At 48.8% G+C, this 20,268-nt stretch overlaps 1 protein-coding gene across 11 annotated transcripts in view; it reads right to left on the bottom strand.

Annotated features, from left to right (window-relative positions):
• The window catches only part of CACNA2D4 (calcium voltage-gated channel auxiliary subunit alpha2delta 4), a 235,844-nt gene that overhangs the window by 143,124 nt on the left and 72,452 nt on the right, over positions 1 to 20,268 (bottom strand). For 7 of the 11 annotated variants that reach the window (XR_012220073.1, XR_012220074.1, XR_012220072.1 and 4 more), the window contains 2 exons: positions 18,439 to 18,519; positions 1,417 to 1,542 (listed from right to left, as the gene is read on the bottom strand). Coding sequence is in view for 8 of the 11 variants with exons in the window: in XM_073544132.1 (XP_073400233.1) it covers positions 1,417 to 1,542; positions 18,439 to 18,519 (207 nt within the window). In the remaining 3 variants the exon portion in view is untranslated. The remainder of the gene's footprint in view (positions 1 to 1,416; positions 1,543 to 18,438; positions 18,520 to 20,268) is intronic. The other 4 variants (XM_073544138.1, XM_073544139.1, XM_073544140.1 and 1 more) reach the window with 1 other exon arrangement.

Below are 20,268 nucleotides of genomic sequence, written 5' to 3'. Positions count from 1 at the left end.
AGCCCCCACTGTTCCTGTGTTAGCCGTGTGCTGGCAGTGCGTCGCGTCCCTCCGTCCGCTGACCTGCTGGTGCCAGTGGTGGAATCGTGACGTTTTGGTGGCACAGGGTCCGCCGTTCGTCACAATTCGGTGGCAGCGGCGTGCCTCCTGCTGCCGTATCGTGGCGTGCCTCCTGCTGCCGTATCGTCACATATTGGTGGCAGCGGTGGGATGTTCCTCACACCTCAGTAAGAGCATTGAAGATGGGTCGTGGCTGGGTCTTCCAGCATGACCATGACCCAAAACACACAGCCAGGGCAACTAAGGAGTGGCTCCGTAAGAAGCATTTAATGGTCCTGAAGTGGACTAGCCAGTGTCCAGACCTGAACCCAATAGAACATTTTGGAGAAGCTGAAACCCAATGTTGCCCAGTAAGAACCCCACAACCTGAAAGATCTGAAGAAGAGCTGTATGGAGAAGTGGGCCAAAATCCATGCTGCAGCTCCATATATTGCCCCATATAGTATGTAACGGCCCCATATATTGCTCTATACAGTATAATGGGACCATATAATAATCTATGCAGGCCCTGTATAATACCCCATACAGTATATAACGGCCGCATATATTGCTACATACATAAAAAAAAAATAATCAAACACTCACTTATCCTAGTTTCCCACTGCTCGGGTCTCTTTAGCATCTTCAGGCTCTCTGCACTGCTCCACAGAGGGCGGCACGCTGTAGTGACGTCATCGCACCCTCCTCCCTGAGACGTCACAGAGAGTCAAAAGACGCTAAAGAGACTGGAGCAGTGGGGGAATAAGGAGCAGTGAGTATTTGAGGGGGAGGGCCTGGTGCCAGCACTGGTTCCGGGCTCCCCCAACTCACAGGCCCCATAGCGTGCCAGTGTCACTGACAGAGATTGACCCCCATCATATGTCCAGGGCTCCGGCACTTGCGCGGGTGCGCCGGGTGGTGATGCTAGCCCTTTCTATGTGGGATATCATTTACATGGGCTCTGTGAGTCAGAGACCGGTTCTATTCTTATTAGCCTCATCAGCGCAAGTCAGGATTCCTGTATAATACGGATATACAGTATGACTTCCGTGTGAGACTGTTTTGTGCTTGTAGTAAACTTAAAAATACAACTTTTAAGCATCGCTTCATCGGTCATTCGGAGACCAGTTCCGGTCTTGTGGTCTCATCAGCAAAGATTAGAAGCCCAGTATGCTTTTTACAGAGGCTTAGGATAGTATTCTTAAAAATTGGACTAAGAGGAACTTTAATATCTTACATAAGGAAAAAAGAAAATCAGCCCATAGCTCTCCCCCAAAGGTGAGAACCAAAAGTGCCATTTACATGGTGCCTTTGTTTCGGTCTTCTGAACCTCATCAGCACAAATTGGTTGGGTCAAATTCTGTTTGGGATACTGACTTTCCTTCAGGATGATGGTATGGAGTTTTCTTGCTCTTCCACCCGGCCGGTCCCTCTCCCGTCTCACAGCATGCAGTCTCACAGCATGGAGGTACAGCTGCTGCATCTCCCTCCTTCCCCTAAAGGCTGTATGACCGAATTACATATACAGTAAAGCCTTAGTTACATTCATAATTTCAAGCAGACGCCGATACATTAATTCTCTAATTATGATCATGAATCTTGGTTATTGATCACATTATCGAGACACAAATGGCCACTAGGTGATCCCATCCCTTTAAGAAAGATCAGGAGCATTTACACCATTAAGACCCTTCTACCGGGAAGGAAACGACGTGCGATTATATAGAAGATTAAGCGCTAAGGATGACAGCACATTCCTGTTACCAGAGCAACTCGGGAGCCGGCAGCTCGTCATCTGCAGAGGTCACCACGAGCAGTCCCACATCAGAGGGCAGATAGCGGCACTGTGCTGGGTCGTACCATGCTGCGCCCATGCACATGCCATATCCCCGCCACTATACTGCTGACACCATCATCCCCAACACATCCCATCACCCGCCGCAGCAACCAGGCCTGAATGTGAAGAGATCAGCACATTCTGATAACACAACACCTGACTCCGAACACCCCCTAATAATGATTGAAATGCGCCTCACGTACGACCGATGTCACCAACTGTTAAAGGGCAAAGTCACAATGATATTACCGCTACCATACAGCAAACATAACGACATTACACAACGAAGACAGACCCCGATTAGTACTTGGTGCAAGCCGAACGTCACAGCGAGGATCACCAACCCGCACAGCAAAGACGTCATGTGCCACACATTGCCAACACCACTGTCACCTGTCAGGCCCAAATACCAACTGCCCCTATGTACAAGTTATAACTGCTATAATACTGCTCCTATATACAAGATTATAACTACTATAATACTGCCCCTATGTACAAGAATATAACTACTATAATACTGCTCCTATGTACAAGAATATAACTACTATAATACTGCCCCTATGTACAAGAATATAACTACTATAATACTGCTCCTATGTACAAGAATATAACTACTATAATACTGCTCCTATATACAAGAATATAACTACTATAATACTGCCCCTATGTACAAGAATATAACTACTATAATACTGCTCTATGTACAAGAATATAACTACTATAATACTGCCTCTATGTACAAGAATATAACTACTATAATACTGCCCCTATGTACAGGAATATAACTACTATAATACTGCCCCTATGTACAAGAATATAACTACTATAATACTGCTCTATGTACAAGAATATAACTACTATAATACTGCTCCCTATATACAAGAATATAACTACTATAATACTGCTCTATGTACAAGAATATAACTACTATAATACTGCTCCCTATATACAAGAATATAACTAATATAATACTGCTCTATGTACAAGAATATAACTACTATAATACTGCTCCCTATATACAAGAATATAACTACTATAATACTGATCTATGTACAAGAATATAACTACTATAATACTGCCCCTATGTACAAGAATATAACTACTATAATACTGCTCCTATGTACAAGAAAACAACTACTATAATACTGCTCCCTATGTACAAGAATATAACTACTATAATACTGCCCCTATATACAAGAATATAACTACTATAATACTCCTCCTATGTACAAGAATATAACTACTATAATACTGCCCCTATGTACAAGAATATAACTACTATAATACTGCTCCTATGTACAAGAATACAACTACTATAATACTGCCCCCTATATACAAGAATATAACTAATATAATACTGCTCTATGTACAAGAATATAACTACTATAATACTGCTCCCTATATACAAGAATATAACTACTATAATACTGCTCTATGTACAAGAATATAACTCCTATAATACTGCCCCTATGTACAAGAATATAACTACTATAATACTGCTCCTATGTACAAGAATACAACTACTATAATACTGCTCCCTATGTACAAGAATATAACTACTATAATACTGCCTCCTAGCTGTGAGGTTGTATGTCTGTGGTTCTCCTCATGTCTGGAGCAAGCCCAGGGAGGGGCCACCCTGGGCAGGGAAGCTCCCCAAGCAAGGCCCTGGCTTCCAGGCCTACACTGGGAGGAAACTCCCAACCTTCTCATGTGGATGGAAATCCCAGAGTTGCCTCTGGGGAAAATAAACCTCAGAATGGAAGTCCCAGCAGCATGGAGAAAGATCCTGTGTTGAAGTTCAGCACAGGAAAGAAACAAGAGAAAGCTTTGTCTGTGTGCAAGGACGTTACAGTTAAACAGTCGGCCGGTCAAGGCAAACAGTGTCCAGAGCCTGGAAGGAAATCCCAGAAGGCATCTTCTGCTGAGAACCTGAGTGCTGGAGGGCAGGTGGCTGCACAGAAGGTGAGGCAGAGCCATCACCAGCTTCAGGTGTGCAGCTCACTCCAGGCAGACAGAGACGGACATCTCTGGAGAAGCAAACACTCCAGGAGAACCTTCAGCTGAGACATGTGGTGACCAGCATGGCGAGCTCTGGACGCACGAGGTTGCAGGCTGGTGGCAGCGGCAAAAGTGTTGCGGAGGCTGGAGCCACAAAACAAGCGACATTAAAAACTAACGTGTCAACCCCTAAAGCAAGACCCCAGAAGGAGCCGCCGCGTGCCCCAGAGCTACAGCTGGCAGAGGAGATACCAGGACTGGTCAGGAGGATGGGTGAGTTGCAGCAGCAGAGGAATCTTCTGCAAGTGGAAATTGACTGTATTTACAAGGTGAAGGCTGCTAATCCTGGGGATCACTCTGCATATGACCAGAGACTGAATGCACTGGGGGTAGAGCTGGCGACTGTGGTGCGGGACATAGACTGTGTGCTGGCGAGGATGGGGCCCCTGGCAGAGACATATAGGAACCAGGAGCGGTTTAGGTCCTGCACGCAGGACTCTGCTGTTTCCCGCACAGACATTGTCCCAGGTGGGACCCAGCAGCAGGTACGGCCGGTGCTGCAGGCCGCTGGCTGTTTTAAGGAGGGTCAGATACTACACCAGCAGCCGCAACTACCTGCGGCAGACCCCAAGCAGGAGAAAGAGGCTCAGATCCCAGCGGTACCACAAGTCCCAGCACAACAGCAAGACAGTGGACATGAGACTGCATCTACTGTTGGTGTCCAGGAGAGCACTAATTCTGGGGATATTGATACTGTTCATGTGGGGTTGGGGGCTGAAGGGGGTACAGAGACTGTGGTGGACATTGCGCATCCTGATGACGCTATTGAGATTGATAATAATAATAATGTGCAAAATGTCTGTGATTTCCCCCCTTTGGTTTCCAGCACACAAGGTGCAACAGGCCCCTCCGCTGCAGACCCTCGCCCTGTCAGTCAGCCCAGTGTGGCCCCACAGGTCCCTCCCAGTAATGTTTGGAGCTGCGGCGCTCCGTCCTTTACCTCCGGCGCCAATTACACCGGGCAGGCTTTCAAAAGGAGGAATGTGGTGAGGTTCAGGCACAGAGGTGCCAAGGAGGACCTGCCGGACAGGAGGCTGGTAGTCAGGGAGCTTCTGTGCCGCCAGATGGGGTTTGCGCCGGTTAATATCTTGGCGGTCATCAATCTGCCAGACAGACAGGGATATGACATCAGCTTTAAGCTTATGTCTGATCTGGGCAGATTCTGGGCCAATTTCCCCAAGTTCAGGGACGCTGATGGTTGGAATAAGTTCAGCTTCATTCCAATATCTAAGCCGGATACCGCCATGGTTAATATCATCTTTTGGAATTAGGCTGTTCCCCCGCAGGACATTGTGGTGTGGCTCCGGAGGCATTGTGACCTTGTCTCCGACCTCACCAAAAACAGGGATGAGGACGGTATATGGACCGGTGGATGGAAGGTGCTGGTGAAATTGCGCCAGCACAACAATATCACGGCTCACTTACCCAACTCCTTCTTTATCGGGAGGGAGAAGGGAGTTTGCTTCTACCCTGGGCAGCCACGAAAGTGTTTTAAGTGTGGTAAAGTGGGTCACCTGGCAAACACCTGTACCGTGGTAAAGTGCAGCCTGTGCGGGGAAGTCGGCCACTTAGCGGCAGATTGCCAGAACATCAGGTGCAACCTCTGTGGGGAGGTCGGCCACCCTCACAGGGACTGTCCTGATGCCTGGCACAATATATGCAAGCTCCTTCCTGATGAGGAGTTAGTGACAGGGACAGGAGCATGGAGGTCGTCCCTCAGGTCCAGCAGCCACATGTAGCCACCACTTCAGTATCACCATCTCTAGCTGAAGAAAGTGGCTGTAATCAGGTAAAAAGGAAAAAAAAGGACAAAGCCTCCCGTAAACCTGAGGAGGAGTATGTCACTAGCCAGGGTGGCAGGAAAAAAGTCCAGAGTTCGGCAGGTGTGATGGTCGTGTCCAATAAGTTTGATGTTTTGTCTCTGATGGGGACTTGAGATAAAAAGAACAGAGACTGAGTATGACAGGGACGTAGCGGACCTTCCCCCTACAAAACGGAAGCCTGTACCTGCTGACACTGAGATACAGTCTGACATGTAGTCAGAACATCTGTGACCCAGACTTATGATGGCGGCTTTTACATCTCTGTTCCTCTGTTGTGGTATTGTGATGGCAGATTTCTCATTAAAAGTAACATCCAGTAATGTGAACAGCATTAACGTGAGGAGGACGAGGCACGCTGTCTATGACCATCTCCGATACCTGGACGCAGATGTCCTCTTTCTGCAGGAGACGCGGCTGACGACTCAGGGGCTCATGAGGGAGGCTGAGAGGGAATGGCGGTCTGGTCCCTCTTTTTGGTCACTGGCTGTGGAGCCGTACGCCGGGGTCGCCATTCTGTTTAACACCAGGGATGTGACAGTACATAGGATGACGGAGGTGGTTATGGGAAGGTGTCTGGTCCTGGAAGTCACTGTCCATGGGAGGCGTCTCCGGCTTATTAACATCTATGGGCCACAGACGGTGACTGACAGGATACAGTTATTTAATGATGTCAAGCCTTATCTGTTCACCTCTCTTCCAGTGATAATGGCGGGGGACTTTAATGCCATACTGACATCAGGTGACAGCTCCTCAGGTAGAACCGTGACGAGGGATGGTAGGATCTTGAATAACATAGTCCTGCAGGCCGGATTAGGGGACATCTTTAAACGGGGAGGACGAAAGCCAAAATTAACCTATTCCTGCTCCAATAGAAGCAGTAGAATAGATCTGGCTTTTGTAAGTCCCATGGAAGTCATTGGTGCCATGAGTGAGAGAGTCGTCCCATACTCAGACCATCTTGCCCTATATTTCTGCCTGGGGGCCACTAAGCGAGCTGATGTTGGTAGGGGGTTAAGGAGACTCAATTCCAGCCTCCTCCATGATGTCTCTGTCCAGAGTTGTGTCCACTCCCTTTTGCAGGGTCATCTACAGAGAGTGGACTTCTATGACAACATGGCCGACTGGTGGGAGGACGTCAAGGATGATATCAGATACCTCTTGAAGAGACTGTCAGTTAAGAAAGGCAGGAGTAAGTACAGCCAGTACCTAAGGCTGCGCAAAGAATTGGAGTCACTGTATTCGGAGGGCGGGGGTAACAAAGAGAAGATCGACCGGCTGAAATCTGAGATAAGGCAGTATCAGTATAGCAGGTATACCTCCTTGGTTCTTGAACGGGATTATGGGGTCTTAGGGGCACCTGATCCCTTTGAGAATTGCCGGGAGCGGGTGGCCAATAAATTGGTCACAGGTCTCATTGACTCCCAGGGTGTATTGCAGGAATCTCGGGAGGGTATCCTGGGGGTTGTGAAATCTTATTATACTGACTTGTTTCAGAGGAAGGCTTTGGATAAACATAAAATGACTCAATTCTTGGAGGCAACTCCAACGCCTGATACTAATGATCTGGACTTTTCTCCTTTGACAGCAGAATTAACGGTGGAGGAGGTTAAGGAGGCCATTGATAAGTTACATCTGAAGAAGGCACCAGGCCCGGATGGTATAACAGCAGAATTTTATAACAAATTCAGAGACCTCCTGGCTCCAATTCTTGTGGATGTTTACAAAAATTGTCTAGAAAATCACCTGATGCCTCCATCCATGAGAGTGTCCTCATTAATTCTGCTGTCTAAAGGTAAGGAGCCGAGCGACATCAAGAACTGGAGGCCAATTGCCCTCTTGAATGTTGACAGGAAGATTCTGGCAAGGATCCTGTTTTCTAGGTTAGTCTGTTTGTCCTCGGCACTGTTGGTAGGCTCTCAGTTTGGCACGGTAAAAGGGCGGAACATCTCTGGAGCGGTCATCTCGATACGGGAGATGTTTGAGAGATGTAAAGCTCTGCGGTGTGGGAGATGTGTTGTCAGTCTGGACCAGGCTAAAGCCTTTGACAGAGTTGATCATGACTATCTGTGGGCCACTTTGTCAAAGTACGGTATTCCAGGACAATTTGTGGATTGGCTGAAGACTTTGTACAGAGAGGCGGTGAGCTTTCCTCTGATTAATGGTTGGCAGGGTGGCACTTTTGGAGTTGAGGCGGGGGTGAGACAGGGCTGCCCGCTGAGTCCACTCCTGTATGTTTTTGCCATAGACCCGTTTCTGAGGTCACTGCAGGAGTGTAACTTTTGGGGGGTGCCGGTCCCCCACTGCTCGCCTCTGAAGGTGGTTGCCTACGCGGATGATGTGACGCTGGTGATATCCAATCCTCATGAGGTGCAGATGTTGTCTGCGGCCATCAGAAGTTACTCAGGGGCCTCCGGGTCTCTGGTCAACCTTGAGAAGAGTCAAGCTCTGTGGACATTGCAATCTGACCCAGACTTTGATCTGCCGCAGTTTGTTAAGGCCTCCACCCATATTAAGATCTTAGGGGTGAAATTTGGGAGGGAAGATAATGCCAGCCTAAATTGGGAGGAAAAATTGGAGACCGGAAATGCAAAGGTTCAGCGATGGAAGAACTGGAGGCTGACCTACAGAGAAAGGGTTGCTATGTTGAAGACGTACCTGGTCCCCGTCTTCTTGTATGTCTCTGTCGTTTTTCCTTTGCCAGAATCCTTCTCGGCGAGGCTCCTCAGCCTGTTCTTCCAGCTCTTGTGGGGGAACAGGATGAACCTGATAAAGAGGGGAATAACGTACCTACAGCGGAGTGAGGGCGGGCTGGATATGTTAAATCCAAGGGTTTTCTTTGACTCCTTGTTTCTGAAAGTAAATTTTGGGAGCATGGATTCAAACAGTAGCTCCCTGTGGGTAAATAGTATCAGGTATTGGATATTGCCTTTTGCAGAATCTTGGGTGCGAGGCGGCAGTCTCAAGAGGAGGAGATGGACAGGTGACCACCTCCCCCAGTATCTGGAATATGGTCTGAAGTGTGTCAGGAAGTGGAGACTGGAGAAGTCCTACATTGAGAGTAATACGAGGAAAGATCTGTGTGCTCATATATGTAGGACTTTCTTCCACTCTCCACTGGCCCTAAGGGATTGTGCCACTAGTACACTTCAGGACAGTCTCCGATTCCTCAACGGGAGGCGACTTCCAGCAAAGTTTTTTGACATTGCTTGGCTGTCGCTACATGGGAAAATCTTTGTGAGGGGGAACTTGAAATATTTAAGTGTTTCGGATCGGAACTGTCCCCTTGGTTGTCAGCAAGAGGAAACCATGGAGCATTTTATTTGTGATTGCTGGGGAGGTAGGGAAATATGGACGGAAGTATCGACCAAGCTGAAAATCCCCAGACTGCTGTCCCTGAATTACCCTGACATTATCTATGGAGTCCCATCCACTGACGGTAACAACGACAGGGGGACAATGTACCTGATCATTACCACCATTAAGTATTACCACTGGCACATGAGAACCCGAGTGTCCCTCCACAGCGAGCCCTTCCATCCCGTCACCGCAGCCACAAAGATACTGTCCGAGCTCAGATGGATAAGAGCGATAGAGATAAAGAAAAGTCAGAGTAATGAGAAACTATGGAGGAATGTGTCTGTGGGATAATAACATGATCATGTTACTAAAAGTGTTTATTTCATATTCTTCCTTCCGCAGGAGTGAACTCTAAGTTACCTTTATTCCTAATGTATTAATTTAGTTCTATAATTATTGTCTGATGCATTCATGAGGATTTATGTTTTGTATTAAGGAAGAATTCTGTTTCTTTTAATTGTATTTGTTGGTTTTATACAATAAAAATTGCCCCCTATGTACAAGAATATAACTACTATAATACTGCTCCTATGTACAAGAATATAACTACTATAATACTGCCCCTATATACAAGAATATAACTACTATAATACTGCCCCTATGTACAAGAATATAACTACTATAATACTGCCCCTATGTACAAGAATATAACTACTATAATACTGTCCCCTATGTACAAGAATATAACTACTATAATACTGCCCCTATGTACAAGAATATAACTACTATAATACTGCTCCTATGTACAAGAATATAACTACTATAATACTGCTCCTATGTACAAGAATATAACTACTATAATACTGCCCCTATATACAAGAATATAACTACTATAATACTGCCCCTATGTACAAGAATATAACTACTATAATACTGCCCCTATGTACAAGAATATAACTACTATAATACTGTCCCCTATGTACAAGAATATAACTACTATAATACTGCCCCTATGTACAAGAATATAACTACTATAATACTGCTCCTATGTACAAGAATATAACTACTATAATACTGCTCCTATGTACAAGAATATAACTACTATAATACTGCCCCTATATACAAGAATATAACTACTATAATACTGCTCCTATGTACAAGAATATAACTACTATAATACTGCCCCTATGTACAAGAATATAACTACTATAATACTGCCCCTATGTACAAGAATATAACTACTATAATACTGCCCCCTATGTACAAGAATATAACTACTATAATACTGCTCCTATGTACAAGAATATAACTACTATAATACTGCTCCTATGTACAAGAATATAACTACTATAATACTGCCCCTATGTACAAGAATATAACTACTATAATACTGCTCCCTATGTACAAGAATATAACTACTATAATACTGCTCCCTATGTACAAGAATATAACTACTATAATACTGCTCCTATGTACAAGAATATAACTACTATAATACTGCCCCTATGTACAAGAATATAACTACTATAATACTGCCCCTATGTACAAGAATATAACTACTATAATACTGCCCCCTATGTACAAGAATATAACTACTATAATACTGCTCCTATGTACAAGAATATAACTACTATAATACTGCTCCTATGTACAAGAATATAACTACTATAATACTGCCCCTATGTACAAGAATATAACTACTATAATACTGCCCCTATGTACAAGAATATAACTACTATAATACTGCCCCCTATGTACAAGAATATAACTACTATAATACTGCTCCTATGTACAAGAATATAACTACTATAATACTGCTCCTATGTACAAGAATATAACTACTATAATACTGCCCCTATGTACAAGAATATAACTACTATAATACTGCTCCTATGTACAAGAATATAACTACTATAATACTGCCCCTATGTACAAGAATATAACTACTATAATACTGCCCCTATGTACAAGAATATAACTACTATAATACTGCTCCTATGTACAAGAATATAACTACTATAATACTGCTCCTATGTACAAGAATATAACTACTATAATATTGCTCCTATGTACAAGAATATAACTACTATAATACTGCCCCTATGTACAAGAATATAACTACTATAATACTGCCCCTATGTACAAGAATATAACTACTATAATATTGCCCCTATGTACAAGAATATAACTACTATAATACTGCTCCTATGTACAAGAATATAACTACTATAATACTGCCCCCTATGTACAAGAATATAACTACTATAATACTGTCCCTATGTACAAGAATATAACTACTATAATACTGCCCCCTATGTACAAGAATATAACTACTATAATACTGTCCCTATGTACAAGAATATAACTACTATAATATTGCCCCTATGTACAAGAATATAACTACTATAATACTGCTCCTATGTACAAGAATATAACTACTATAATACTGCCCCCTATGTACAAGAATATAACTACTATAATACTGTCCCTATGTACAAGAATATAACTACTATAATACTGCCCCCTATGTACAAGAATATAACTACTATAATACTGTCCCTATGTACAAGAATATAACTACTATAATACTGCCCCCTATGTACAAGAATATAACTACTATAATACTGCCCCTATGTACAAGAATATAACTACTATAATACTGCCCCCTATGTACAAGAATATAACTACTATAATACTGTCCCTATGTACAAGAATATAACTACTATAATATTGCCCCTATGTACAAGAATATAACTACTATAATACTGCTCATATGTACAAGAATATAACTACTATAATACTGCTCCTATGTACAAGAATATAACTACTATAATACTGCCCCCTATGTACAAGAATATAACTACTATAATACTGTCCCTATGTACAAGAATATAACTACTATAATACTGCCCCCTATGTACAAGAATATAACTACTATAATACTGCCCCTATGTACAAGAATATAACTACTATAATACTGCCCCCTATGTACAAGAATATAACTACTATAATACTGCTCCTATATACAATAATCTAACTACTATAATACTGCCCCCTATATACAATATAACTACTATAATACTGCCCCTATGTACAAGAATATAACTACTATAATACTGCTCCTATATACAATAATATAACTACTATAATACTGCCCCCTATATACAAGAATATAACTACTATTATACTGTTATGATGATGGTCCCTGACGAGGCAGGATTACCGCTTTACGGCTTATCATAGGAAAAATTCAAAAAACTCCCACCACAAGATCTGGCCTTCCCAAAACCTTGTCTGATGAACACATGCCCATCTAGCAGGATGCAGCCGGCCTCCACTAATAAAGGCAAGGGGCGGCACAGGTGCAATCCACTGATAAAACAATGGAGAACGCAGGTATGGGGGGGGAGCAGGGTCACGTCTCCACGGGGAGAACCGCTGCTACTGTACACTGCGCAGGTATGGGGGGGAGCGGGGTCACGTCTCAAGGGGGAGAACCGCTGCTACTGTACACTGCGCAGGTATGGGGGGGGAGCGGGGTGACGTCTCCACAGGGAGAACCGCTGCTACTGTACACTGCGCAGGTATGGGGGGCAAGCGGGGTCACGTCTCCACAGGGAGAACCGCTGCTACTGTACACTGTGCAGGTATGGGGGGCGAGCGGGGTCACGTCTCCACAGGGAGAACCGCTGCTACTGTACACTGCGCAGGTATGGGGGGGGGGGGGGAGCAGGGTCACGTCTCCACAGGGAGAACCGCTGCTACTGTACACTGCGCAGGTATGGGGGGGAGCGGGGTCACGTCTCAAGGGGGAGAACCGCTGCTACTGTACACTGCGCAGGTATGGGGGGGAGCAGGGTCACGTCTCCACAGGGAGAACCGCTGCTACTGTACACTGCGCAGGTATGGGGGGCAAGCGGGGTCACGTCTCCACAGGGAGAACCGCTGCTACTGTACACTGCGCAGGTATGGGGGGGGGGGGGGGAGCAGGGTCACGTCTCCACAGGGAGAACCGCTGCTACTGTACACTGTGCAGGTATGGGGGGCGAGCGGGGTCACGTCTCAAGGGGGAGAACCGCTGCTACTGTACACTGCGCAGGTATGGGGGGGGGGGAGCAGGGTCACGTCTCCACAGGGAGAACCGCTGCTACTGTACACTGCGCAGGTATGGGGGGCGAGCGGGGTCACGTCTCCACGGGGAGAACCGCTGCTACTGTACACTGTGCAGGTATGGGGGGGGGGGGAGCAGGGTCACGTCTCCACAGGGAGAACCGCTGCTACTGTACACTGCGCAGGTATGGGGGGGGGGGGAGCAGGGTCACGTCTCCACAGGGAGAACCGCTGCTACTGTACACTGTGCAGGTATGGGGGGCGAGCGGGGTCACGTCTCAAGGGGGAGAACCGCTGCTACTGTACACTGCGCAGGTATGGGGGGCGAGCGGGGTCACGTCTCCACAGGGAGAACCGCTGCTACTGTACACTGTGCAGGTATGGGGGGCGAGCGGGGTCACGTCTCAACGGGGAGAACCGCTGCTACTGTACACTGCGCAGGTATGGGGGGCGAGCGGGGTCACGTCTCCACGGGGAGTACCGCTGCTACTGTACACTGTGCAGGTATGGGGGGCGAGCGGGGTGACGTCTCCACGGGGAGAACCGCTGCTACTGTACACTGCGCAGGTATGGGGGGCGAGCGGGGTCACGTCTCCACGGGGAGAACCGCTGCTACTGTACACTGTGCAGGTATGGGGGGCGAGCGGGGTCACGTCTCAACGGGGAGAACCGCTGCTACTGTACACTGTGCAGGTATGGGGGGCGAGCGGGGTCACGTCTCAACGGGGAGAACCGCTGCTACTGTACACTGCGCAGGTATGGGGGGCGAGCGGGGTCACGTCTCCACGGGGAGTACCGCTGCTACTGTACACTGTGCAGGTATGGGGGGCGAGCGGGGTGACGTCTCCACGGGGAGAACCGCTGCTACTGTACACTGCGCAGGTATGGGGGGCGAGCGGGGTCACGTCTCCACAGGGAGAACCGCTGCTACTGTACACTGTGCAGGTATGGGGGGCGAGCGGGGTCACGTCTCAACGGGGAGAACCGCTGCTACTGTACACTGCGCAGGTATGGGGGGCGAGCGGGGTCACGTCTCCACGGGGAGTACCGCTGCTACTGTACACTGTGCAGGTATGGGGGGCAAGCGGGGTGACGTGGTCTCCACCTCAGTCTCAGGTACATACAGCTGTTCTATCAGAGTATTGCCTGCCATATTGTGTCATACATCACATCCTGCAAAGAACCGGCTCAGAGATGTGATGTCTGTGTATTGGGAGGAGGAGAGGTCCCGTCCCGTGTATTAGGGGGTTGATTCTCCCGGTCTCCTCCGTCTCTCGGGGGTCCCCGCTCCTCCTTCCCATTACTCAGCGTTACACGGTGGGATCTCCCCTCATTTCACAGCATTGATGAATTCTAGCCTCTCTGCGTTTCCATGGTGATCGGCCTGTGCAGGAGTCGCTCTCCTGGTGTCACCTGTTTTCTTGGAGTTAACCCCTTCCTTGCCGTCCACTGTTCACTGATACCTGAGGTCCTGTCCCTTCACTTTCCTCCATCACAGCAACAATCAGTGACGTCCGCTTAGATACGTCGTCCATTCACCCCGACGTGACCCCACTCGCCCCCCATACCTGCGCAGTGTACAGTAGCAGCGGTTCTCCCCGTGGAGACGTGACCTCCCTCGCCCCCCATACCTCCACGGGGAGAACCGCTGCTACTGTACACTGTGCAGGTATGGGGGGCGAGCGGGGTCACGTCTCCACGGGGAGTACCGCTGCTACTGTACACTGTGCAGGTATGGGGGGCGAGCGGGGTCACGTCTCCAAGGGGAGAACCGCTGCTACTGTACACTGTGCAGGTTTGGGGGGCGAGCGGGGTCACGTCTCCACGGGGAGTACCGCTGCTACTGTACACTGCGCAGGTATGGGGGGCGAGCGGGGTCACGTCTCCACGGGGAGAACCGCTGCTACTGTACACTGCGCAGGTATGGGGGGCGAGCGGGGTCACGTCTCCACGGGGAGAACCGCTGCTACTGTACACTGCGCAGGTATGGGGGGCGAGCGGGGTCACGTCTCCACAGGGAGAACCGCTGCTACTGTACACTGTGCAGGTATGGGGGGCGAGCGGGGTCACGTCTCCACGGGGAGTACCGCTGCTACTGTACACTGTGCAGGTTTGGGGGGGGAGCGGGGTCACGTCTCCACGGGGAGAACCGCTGCTACTGTACACTGCGCAGGTATGGGGGGCGAGCGGGGTCACGTCTCCACGGGGAGAACCGCTGCTACTGTACACTGCGCAGGTATGGGGGGCGAGCGGGGTCACGTCTCCACAGGGAGAACCGCTGCTACTGTACACTGTGCAGGTATGGGGGGCGAGCGGGGTCACGTCTCCACAGGGAGAACCGCTGCTACTGTACACTGCACAGGTATGGGGGGCGAGCGGGGTGACGTCTCCACGGGGAGAACCGCTGCTACTGTACACTGTGCAGGTATGGGGGGCGAGCGGGGTGACGTCTCCACGGGGAGAACCGCTGCTACTGTACACTGCACAGGTATGGGGGGCGAGCGGGGTCACGTCTCCACGGGGAGAACCGCTGCTACTGTACACTGTGCAGGTATGGGGGGCGAGCGGGGTGACGTCTCCACGGGGAGAACCGCTGCTACTGTACACTGTGCAGGTATGGGGGGGGAGCGGGGTCACGTCTCCACAGGGAGAACCGCTGCTACTGTACACTGTGCAGGTATGGGGGGCGAGCGGGGTGACGTCTCCACGGGGAGAACCGCTGCTACTGTACTCTGCGCAGGTATGGGGGGCGAGCGGGGTGACGTCTCCACGGGGAGAACCGCTGCTACTGTACACTGTGCAGATATGGGGGGGGAGCGGGGTCACGTCTCCACAGGGAGAACCGCTGCTACTGTACACTGTGCAGGTATGGGGGGCGAGCGGGGTGACGTCTCCACGGGGAGAACCGCTGCTACTGTACTCTGCGCAGGTATGGGGGGCGAGCGGGGTCACGTCTCCACAGGGAGAACCGCTGCTACTGTACACTGTGCAGGTATGGGGGGCGAGCGGGGTCACGTCTCCACAGGGAGAACCGCTGCTACTGTACACTGCGCAGGTATGGGGGGCGAGCGGGGTGACGTCTTCACGGGGAGAACCGCTGCTACTGTACACTGCGCAGGTATGGGGGGCGAGCGGGGTCACGTCTCCACGGGGAGAACCGCTGCTACTGTACACTGCGCAGGTATGGGGGGCGAGCGGGGTCCCCGTGGAGACGTGACCCCGCTCGCCCCCCATACCTGCACAGTGTACAGTAGCAGCGGTTCTCCCCGTTGAGACCTTTTGTCACTGAGCGCCCACTCGCCTTAAGAAAGTCATGATCGCTCGCGGCTCTTAAGCTTTTCTTACATGTTTCCTCCGCTAATGCCTTTTATTGCGGGATGTGTGGGCACCATTGTTCCAGAATAACAGCCATCGCTTTGTTACCCGCTCCTCACGTTGTGCCAGTAACTCCTTGTCTGCCGGATTAGATGTCACGCGGTATAACCCGGGCATGTACTGAGCAGGACACCTGTCATCCAGTGCACATGAGAATGGGGGTTAACACCGGAGGATGGCACCGCGTTGGGGTCTTTCCTTACCCTCCCATGTCGGCTGCTGACATGACACACGGCGCACACGCCGGGGACACATGTCTGATTGGAGCTGACAGGCCGAGGCTCGGCGGCACAGCCTGCAGCGAGCGACAAGCTATCACATCAAATCCGTGTGCCAGGCCCGGACGGCATCTCACCCACAGCATCTGGGCACGGAGCGGAGGAAGCCCTGCCTGGGCAACCATCCAAGATCTGCACAGACAGGTAGGTATCACAGGCGGAGGGCGGCAGTGCCACCACGGGCATCAACCGCTCAGGGCTGCAGGAAAGCTGGGTGACAGATGAACAAAGGCTCAAATTCAAGAAGTGACAAACACGGCGCGAAGGGCTAATGAGCACGATGCGGCCTAAATGCAGCTGCCTGCTGGGTATCACAGAAAACAGAAGGTCCTGCCTGTATGTGACAGCTGCCAGAGCCCGAGAGAGGGGGAGCGGTGACAGGAGCCCCCTTCTCTGCCTCCGTCACAGCCGCTAGACACATTTCCATCACTGTCAGGAGGCAGCAGGATGTACGACACAGGCGGCACATGTCACACTCCTCATATTCACCCACCATCCCCTATACACAATCTAACCCCAATAATGCACAGTGTTAGGCCTCTGTATACAGGGAGCTCCCCCTAGTGGTGGCTGCAGACAGAATCTTATCATGTATCTCTGCATAAAGGGAGCTCCCCCTAGTGGTGACTGCAGACAGGATCTTATCATGTATCTCTGTATACAGGGAGCTCCTCCTAGTGGTGACTGCAGACAGGATCTTATCATGTATCTCTGTATACAGGGAGCTCCCTCTAGTGGAGGCTGCAGACAGGATCTTATCATGTATCTCTGTATACAGGGAGCTCCCCCTAGTGGTGACTGCAGACAGGATCTTATCATGTATCTCTGTATACAGGGGCCTCCCACTAGTGGTGGCTGCAGACAGGATCTTATCATGTATCTCTGTATACAGGGAGCTCCCCCTAGTGGTGGCAGCAGACAGGATCTTATCATGTATCTCTGTATACAGGGAGCTCCCCCTAGTGGTGACTGCAGACAGGATCTTATCATGTATCTCTGTATACAGGGAGCTCCCCCTAGTGGTGGCTGCAGACAGGATCTTATCATGTATCTCTGTATACAGGGAGCTCCCCCTAGTGGTGGCTGCAGACAGGATCTTATCATGTATCTCTGTATACAGGGAGCTCCCCCTAGTGGTGGCTGCAGACCGGATCTTATCATGTATATCTGTATACAGGGAGCTCCCCCTAGTGGTGGCTGCAGACAGACTTTTGTCCTGCATCTCAGGACATTTTCATTCAGGGTCAGTTATAAATCTGGTCCAGAAGTTTGCAGAGATCTTGACTGCATCGATTCCGACCCTTGTCTATACAATTACAGATATATTATGGGCTGCAATTATCTTGCGATGATTTTATCTTTTTCTGATCACTTTTCTATCATGGACAGGAGATGAGTCATAAATAATTGTATTTTTGACATTTTACAAACAGCAATCTATCCTGAGAACAATGAATAGTGCAGAAATACTAAATTACCAGAATAAACTTTAGACGTTTTTCTGTCTCTGAACAATTCACATTTACATTTATATTTAAAAACAGGAGATTGTAGGAACTTATTGGAGACCATGAGAGTAACCCGTCATTGCATGTAAGCGTCGGCGATACTGTCCTACCTGCAGCGATGGCGGTTTTATTGTGCACGGTGACCGATACCGCAGTGCTGACCGTCACCACTTTTGGCCGACGGCGTCCATCTGCAATGACAAAAAATACTGATATTACTGCGTCAGGAGACGGAAGGAAAGGTGACGGGTCTGATCTGTTTCTGTTTGGTTGATAAGAGAATACATGACGCGCTTCAGGCCCATTTTCAGGTTTTATACAATTGATTATATGACGATATCACTGGAGCTTTCAATTCTATTTGTCATCTTTAATATGATCAAGGATCATATAAAAAGCTGAGACTCTGCCAGGAATAATAGAGGAAGCCTGTGAGTCCCGCTTTCCTCCTACACTCGTGGAGGAAGCCTGTGAGTCCCACTTTCCTCCTACACTCGCGGAGGAAGCCTGTGAGACCTGCTATCCTCCTACACTCATGGAGAAAGCCTCAGTTCTGCTTTCCTACTATACTCATGGAGAAAGCCTGTGAGTCCTGCTTTCCTCCTACACTCATGGAGAAAGCCTCAGTTCTGCTTTCCTCCTACACTCATGGAGAAAGCCTGCGAGTCCTGCTTTCCTTAAACACTCATGGAGAAAGCCTGCGAGTCCTGCTTTCCTCCTACACTCATGGACAAAGCCTGCAAGTCCTGCTTTCCTCCTACACTCATGGACAAAGCCTGCGAGTCCTGCTTTCCTCAATACACTCATGGACAAAGCCTGCGAGTCCTGCTTTCCTCCTACACTCACGGACAAAGCCTATGAGTCCTGCTTTCCTCCTACAATCGTGGAGAAAGCCTGTGAGTCCTGCTTTCCTCCTACAATTGTGGAGAAAGCCTGTGAGTCCTGCTTTCCTTTAACACTCGTGGAGAAAGCCTGTGAGTCCTGCTTTCCTTCAATACTCATGGAGAAAGCCTGCGAGTCCTGCTTTCCTCCTACACTCATGGACAAAGCCTGCAAGTCCTGCTTTCCTCCTACACTCGTGGAGAAAGCCTGTGAGTCCTGCTTTCCTCCTACACGGACAAAGCCTATGAGTCCTTCTTTCCTCCTACACTCGTGAAGAAAGCCTGTGAGTCCTGCTTTCCTTCTACACTCGTGGAGAAAGCCTGTGAGTCCTAATTTTCTCCGATACTCATGGCAAAAACCTGTGAGCACTGCTTCCCCCAATCACTTATAGGAAAATACAGGGAGTTCTTATTTCACCACCCACTTAAAGAAAATCCAGCCACCCACTCTGATCCTGTGTGTCCGGCCTCCCCCAGTACTCTGAGTCTGCTGGTTTTGCTTCCTGTGCCCTCATTGAGCATGTGTATCACGCTTTCCATAACTGTTCAGTTTGAGTGGGGCAACGGAATCAGGACTCACAGGCTCTATAAGTGGGCAGAGAAACCAGGACCGACCAAGAGACACAGGGTCTATAACTGGGCAGGGGAAGTAAGACTCACAGGCTCAATAAATGGGCTGAATAAGCAGGACTTCTCTGCATCCTTCTCTGAACGACCTGAACTCCCTTTTATCCCTTGAGAAAGGGTCTGGCAATTTGACCGGAGATTCAGGGGACGCTAATGACACATCTCTATCCCCAGCACTAGGAGCCCCCTGCACAGTAACCACCAACTGGTGCTGGGTCTGGGCCATCGTGCGCTGTTCCACATTAAGTATGTGGAACATTTGGGTCAGGTGCTTGACCTGATCAGCCAAAGCTTGTATGGGATCCATGAGGATAACACACTTTTTTTTTTCCCCTTAGAGGAAAAAAAAACTGAAACGGTCAGCTATAATGTCAGGAACACCGCACTGCACTTGCTCACTGAGCCAGTGCGGGTGTCCTGAGTACAAAGACT

This window comes from Dendrobates tinctorius, unplaced genomic scaffold (assembly GCF_039654945.1).
Source record: "Dendrobates tinctorius isolate UK_male_01 unplaced genomic scaffold, ASM3965494v1 ptg000136l, whole genome shotgun sequence".
NCBI lineage: Eukaryota > Metazoa > Chordata > Amphibia > Anura > Dendrobatidae > Dendrobates > Dendrobates tinctorius.
The sequence above is the reverse complement of the archived record's forward strand: the minus strand, read 5'-3'. Positions and strand labels throughout refer to the sequence as shown.